The 6494-nt window shown below is 38.3% G+C and overlaps 1 protein-coding gene across 1 annotated transcript; it reads left to right on the forward strand.

Annotated features, from left to right (window-relative positions):
• The first annotated feature begins 351 nt into the window (after positions 1–351).
• LOC126258104 (MAP kinase-interacting serine/threonine-protein kinase 1) lies at positions 352–6229 on the forward strand. The gene is made up of 8 exons (XM_049955615.1): positions 352–531; positions 1663–1788; positions 1957–2176; positions 2259–2395; positions 2556–2710; positions 2808–3002; positions 3116–3324; positions 3445–6229. The coding sequence occupies exons 1-8, from the start codon at positions 483–485 to the stop codon at positions 3707–3709; spliced, it is 1356 nt and encodes a 451-aa protein (XP_049811572.1). The 5' UTR covers positions 352–482; the 3' UTR covers positions 3710–6229.
• The last annotated feature ends 265 nt before the right edge of the window (positions 6230–6494 follow it).

The following is a 6494-nucleotide window of genomic DNA, read 5'->3' on the forward strand; positions in this document are numbered from 1 at the left end:
TGATGTATGAGGCGTATCAGTGACTGTTGCTAAATCATAACTGACGTAGGTTTTTCTGTTGTTCGTAATTGCGCTTCGTTTCGTCAGAAACACCGCGTCGCACTCAGCCCTGCTGTTGTTACGTAGTTGGCTGGCACATGAAATGGCGTGATTCCACAGTGTGGGTCATGTGACTCATGCTCTGTCTTTCTCTCTGTGTAAGTTGGTCTCTCTCTTCAGCGTGAGCGCTTTGAGCTGCCGAGAGCACTAGGCAACACTGTAGTAGCTACGAAGCGAATGCTACGTTGTCACGTGCATCGGTTGCAGTATCTTTCGACTGAGCTCTTTGTCAAGCTATAAGAAGCCGTCTCTGCGTTCTTGGCAACGCAGTCGGAGTTTAGCCGTTAAACAGGAGGGCGAGGGTGGTGTTCATCTGATGGCTTAGGAGTGGTGTACAAAGGAAGTTCCCTGTATAATCTTTCGCTAAGCGTTTAGCCGGCACGATGGTTGAGAAGATCTTAGAAGAAGTGCAAGGAGCGGAAGCTGAATGCAGTAAGTGAAATTAATTCGCAACCACATAGACTTCACAATTTTGAACTTTATTCTTTTTTTGTTTGAAAGATTTCTCAAAGTTTTTAAAGTGTTACTATTCCTGATAATTTAATACTTGTTCGTTTTATATAGCGCCCTTAGTAAATTTTGCCTCCATAAAGGTATAACCGTTAGCAAAAATACGTAAGTTCCAGTTGGGAGCACCTATGCCTTTCCGTGTACAGAAGTTGAGTCTGCAGTATCTCGTTTGTTATTTGTAATAATCATAATCTGAATTATTAATCACTATGAAAGTTCTGTCATACTTTTCATTATGCTAGAAACATCAATGTGGGTACATTCGTGTATGTAGAAGTTTATTTGCAATGCCAGAGTTTGTAGTTTGAAGTTAATTGTTCTCAGACGGTTGCATCAATCTATATTGCCTTTTTGTTGTATAGTGCCCAGAATTGATTTTTTTTTTCCCCTTAGTGGACGTTAACATGGAGAGGGTTGTTGCACAAATTCGACAAGAATGACAATTTGAGAAATTTAGTGAGAGATGGGTTTTGTTCTCCGACAATGTACGAATTTCATCAGTTGCAACAGAGTCGCAAGGAAGTGGGAAACCTCCAAGGAATGTTGATTTTAATTGAAAATTGGTGTAGCTACGTTTACGATTAAGCACGGGGTTACGGAGGATAACAATTCAGTGTAAATTAACGTGAGTGAGCTGTCGAAAGTATAGTGTATTTCGCTCGGTTATCTGTAACGTTCAAAGTTAAGTTAGTTTTACTTCAGTTTTAAGTTGCCTCTAAATGTTGGCCCCGGAATACCATTTGGCTTCTTTTTTAAAATTTACTGTGATCGTTAAAACGACTATCACGACCCCAATAACTAAGTTACTACACATGTATATTCAAAGGATTCTTATCCAGGAGTGACAAGACTGCTTTCACTGTTGGTTTATGATTACCGAAGGCCTTCAAATGCAGACATTGAAGCTAATATAGTAAGAAATGTGTATTAAGCAACGTGATTGAGGTACTCCCCCCCCCCCCGAAAACAATTTGAATGTCATTAGCAATTCTGTATTTATTTTCCGCGTTCCTTTCAGGGTAAAATGATTTAACAATAGTTTCATGTTTACAGGCGAGGTGTTGTCTGCCATGCGGGACAAGGCAAGCAATGATGTTCAGCAGAGAAAGGAGGAGGCCCGTAGAAAGCGGCGTAAGAAGAAGAACAATGGCACAAGTTTGGTATCGTCGTGCTTTCAAGGTAACAGCAGTTACCATGTCAAAAGTTTGAACTTCTTTATAGTGTACCCACAGTAACTGTGTATTTTGCTGTGCAATGAGATGGTCAATGCTTGGTTCTTAAGTTACCAGTTACCACGTCTTTATTTTTTCTTGTATATGAATTTCATATATTTCATTGAATTTCTAGATATGTACCGACTGACGGGAGAAGTTCTGGGTGAAGGGGCATATGCCTCTGTGCAGACCTGTGTTAGTGTGTGGACTGATCTTGAGTATGCGGTGAAGATCATTGAGAAAATCCCAGGTCATAGCCGTAGCAGAGTTTTCAAGGAAGTTGAGACGTTCCACTACTGTCAAGGCCACCCAAACATCATTCACCTAATTGAATTTTATGAAGACGATGATAGGTGAGTAATATTCATCAAACATGAGACTGTTAAAGTAGTAGTTCATAGTGTTCCTTTGCTCACTTGGAAATTCCTATTTCAGGTTCTATCTTGTATTTGAGAAAGTGAATGGTGGGCCTCTACTGACAAGAATTCAGGAACAGAATCACTTCACAGAGAATGAAGCCAGTGAGATTGTACGAGAGCTTGCAAGTGCTTTAGAGTTCTTGCATAGGAAGGGTAAGTGTTTATTTCCATCACATTTTCCACCTTTCAGGAAAAATGAGGCATGCAACTCAGTCTTCCAATTGTATCAGAAAATTGGTATCAGTTTGTTGTGAAATTATCACAGAATATTATTGTTGACATAGAATTATAATTCCGGACTTATTTGCCACAGGAATTGCTCATCGTGATCTGAAGCCAGAAAATATCCTGTGTGTGTATCCTGACAAACTCACTCCAGTGAAGATTTGTGACTTTGACCTAAGTTCTGGCATAAAGTTCAATACCAATCTCACTTCACCACTGGCAACCCCACAGCTCCTAACACCTGTAAGTAAGCCAATGTCACTACAAGGGATTCAAATTTTGACAGTGACCTTATTTAGTTAGGCACTTCCTTACTGTTTTTCTTTCCACTATTTTCCAGGTTGGGAGTGCGGAATTTATGGCCCCAGAGGTTGTGGAAGCATTTATTGGAGAAGCAACATCATATGATAAAAGATGTGATTTATGGTCTCTCGGTGTAATCACCTACATCTTACTCTGTGGTTATCCTCCTTTCTATGGCAACTGCGGAGAGGATTGTGGCTGGGAGAGAGGTCAAAATTGCCCTGCATGCCAGGTACGTTTTGCTGACGGCAAAAACCAATTAGTTGTTTTCAGTATGTTTCTGTTATCATTGTTTACTTTTATGGCTGGGTGTACAACATAATAACTGCTAAATCTCTCCAACAGGAACTACTGTTTTCTAGCATACAAGAGGCATCTTATGATTTTCCTGAACAAGATTGGGGAAACATATCGGAGGATGCAAAGGATCTGATAAGAAGACTGCTTGTGAAAGAAGCAGGCCAGCGACTTTCTGCAGAGTGTCTGCTATCTCATCCATGGCTGAAAAGTGGCCAGGCAGAAAGGTCTTTGAGTACGCCTCACGTTATCAGAAGGTACCCATCTCTCTCTCTCTCTCTCTCTCTCTCTCTCTCTCTCTCTCTCTCTCTCATTGGTATGTTCTATGTTAACATAAAAGTTAATGAAGTCTAATGAAAAATTTTAAAAATTTACAGGAACAACAGTGCGAGGGAACTGTCTGCATTCGCTGAAAGTGCAATGGCAGTGAACAGGGTTGTGTTGCAGCACTTCAGCATGAATCTGGATATGGTGCGAGAGCACTCTGCGCATCAAGATGCTGTGGGCGACGAGAAGCCCTTGAGCCTGTCTCCTCCAAGCGAGTCCAGACTTGCACAGCGACGTAAAGCCCAGAGCTTGACGAAGAGCATTGCAATTGTGGCTGCCGCCGCCGCCACTGTGGTTGCGTCACCCAGTGGCTGACTGATTTACCTTTGAGTACCTGATTTACTATAACTAAGATTGCTTACTTTGTAGATATTCTGAGGTTTTTTTTTTTATTGAATGAGACGTGGCAAGGAAGAGGTCTGTGATTTATTGTATTCCTCGCGCTTCTATGCGCTTTTATCAATACCATCAATCCACATATGTCCAATTTGTTACATAAGGAAGGAGTTGTGGAAAGATATTCTTTCTGTAGCATTCACATTTCTTACTGTTAGGAATTAGGCAAATAAACATATGCACAGGCTCTATGGATAAGGTTTTTTTAATGTAAGAATGGGAAAATTGCTAGAGAAGTAACTTTGTGCTATGCATTTGTTTTAGCCTACCAGTCTGAAATGAGTATTGCAGTCAGTAGGATGTCCATTTAGAGATGGTGATTAAGAGAAACAATATAATGGGTCAGAACTTATTGGACACAAAAGCATTGGTGGGTTGAGTTTGTAGGGACATTTTTATGACATTAGATACTGCATTTACATAGTTGTAAGCTGATGGAGTAAGATGCCTGGCTGCCATTGAATGGCAAATGTGATAAGTATGATAGTCTTGCATTGTTGCTTATGTAATCACTCCTTTCAGTGGAAGTAATTGGCATCTTGTAATGCAAAACAGATGCCATAGAGTGAAGGGACTGTCTTACATCATGTAAATGTGGTGTCAAAGAACTGACAAATTTATATTGTGTATGGTGATCGCATAACTCAGGGCTGTATACATGTTTCTCATTAATTTCCCTCTTCTTTAATTAGAGGTGGGAAGATATCGTATTTCAAATTTTCACATATTTGTAACAGATCATTTGTTTAAATTTAGTTGGCATCCGTGTCACAAAATTTTATTTTTCAAATACAGAAATATTTGTGCTAAAACTGTGGTGTTTCAGAATTGTGGGCTGTTGAAAGGTATAAGTTCTTTTGTTAAACTCAATTCTGTTCATTTGGATGTCTAAATTATGTGAAGCAGCCTGCTGAACAATATTTATTTTTGTGTGTTGCTGCTGTTTGTTTCTGTTCCCGTGTGGCATCGTTGAAAACTATTTAAAGCTGGCTATTTTGCCCATTCGTGTAAGTGAAGTGTGGCCATTGTTTTGTGACATTTTATTCCCTGCAGTTGGTGTAACATACTTTATTTTTCCATGCAATTTTGTATTGTAAGTATAGGTTTTGCAAGAACGCCATGTTGTTAGGTAACATTTTGCAGGGGAACTGTTTAAGTTGAACTTAGATATAAATCGTGACAATCATAATATTACCTGAGCAGGGAATGTGGAGTTGCAAAGCATTGGCTATTTCACAGAATGGTTAATAGTGTATAAAATATTTTTAAATAAATTTTACTTAATATTTTAAGAGCCAAATGGTTTTAAATAATTTTGTTTCTGTAAAATGTTCTTCCATTAACAAGTTCAGAAGAATTGGAACTTGAATTGGAAATTTGAGTAAAATTGTTTTTCATTTTTGATCTGCTACGGAGATAAGTGTTACTTATGAGAGTTGATGTGCAAAAAACGTGTTTAGTTTAGATCACGGTGTATCTACATGTAAAACAGTCTCGAATTTATTTTGTACTGTGCTATTATTACTTTTTTTTAATACTGTTTGTTTTAGTAATCTAGTCTCCATTATGTTCCATTAATGTATGTTTCTGGAAATATCATTGCAGTGACATAGCAGACAGTATTGTCCAATGTTCACAGTATTTCTTGAGTGGTTCAGTAGTTTGAAAGTGTTTGCTATGTTCTGCAGTTGTGTGTCTAGATGTATACAAGGGTGGATGCACATAATGAAAAATGATAACCTGCTTTGTGCTTCATAGCAGAGGAGAAGCAAAATGTGTGCATGTGTAATTAAAAAATGACTGTGTCATATGTCTGAATGCATTTATATCAATGTCGGTAAGATGTATACTTGAGTGTATGTAAGATAAATTGTGTGGAGGTACTGAGTTTGTGTCCTCAATTCTGTAAGGCTGAGAATTGTAAGCAGAATCTTAAGCGAGCAAATTGTTTCCGTAAGGGGAAAAATATGATGAATGTGGCAAGGATAACTCGAAATGTATTCCATAACAATGAGTCAGGTACAAACAATAGAACAGCACAAGGGTTACGAACTGTTGTGTTAAAACTTTGAGAATTATTGCCATGCAAGCAATGATGTGCATTTCTTTTTTTTCTTTCTGTTTTTTATGGTTGAATGAAATAACAAATTTTTTTAGTCTCTTAAAATTGGCTGTTCCATATGGAAATTGTTGATTTATTTAAAAAAAGAAAATAGTTGTGCTGGTTTGCCAGTTTCTAAAAGCAAATATTATAGATTTAATAGTCCTCATTGGTTAGTTCTTTGTAAAAGTTGTCATTTCTAAGACTCATTTTGTATAACCTTGTCTAAAAGATTCTGTAAAGTGTGCTGGTTCTGTACTTCCCATCAAAAGGTGCCGTACCTGTGATAAATCTTGTAGTTCAAACTAAAAAATAAAAGATTGAGCTGAAAGTTTTCATCCTTGCTGTTTTTGTTAAGTCACCCTTATTTCACTGTACACAATCCTCAAGTGTGTGTGTGTGTGTGTGTGTGTGTGTGTGTGTGTGTGTGTGTGTGTGTGGGCGCGCCAATCAATGATACCGCTTTGTGTAGTAGTTTTGTTAAATCAATTTTGTTGTAGCAACCAGCAGTTTGCAAGTATGTCCGATGACAATTGTTCCAGCTACTCAGAGACAAAAACATCAGAGAGGACTTTAGGAAAAAAGAAAGCATTACCACCTCGT

This window comes from Schistocerca nitens, chromosome 1, assembly GCF_023898315.1.
Source record: "Schistocerca nitens isolate TAMUIC-IGC-003100 chromosome 1, iqSchNite1.1, whole genome shotgun sequence".
Lineage (NCBI taxonomy): Eukaryota > Metazoa > Arthropoda > Insecta > Orthoptera > Acrididae > Schistocerca > Schistocerca nitens.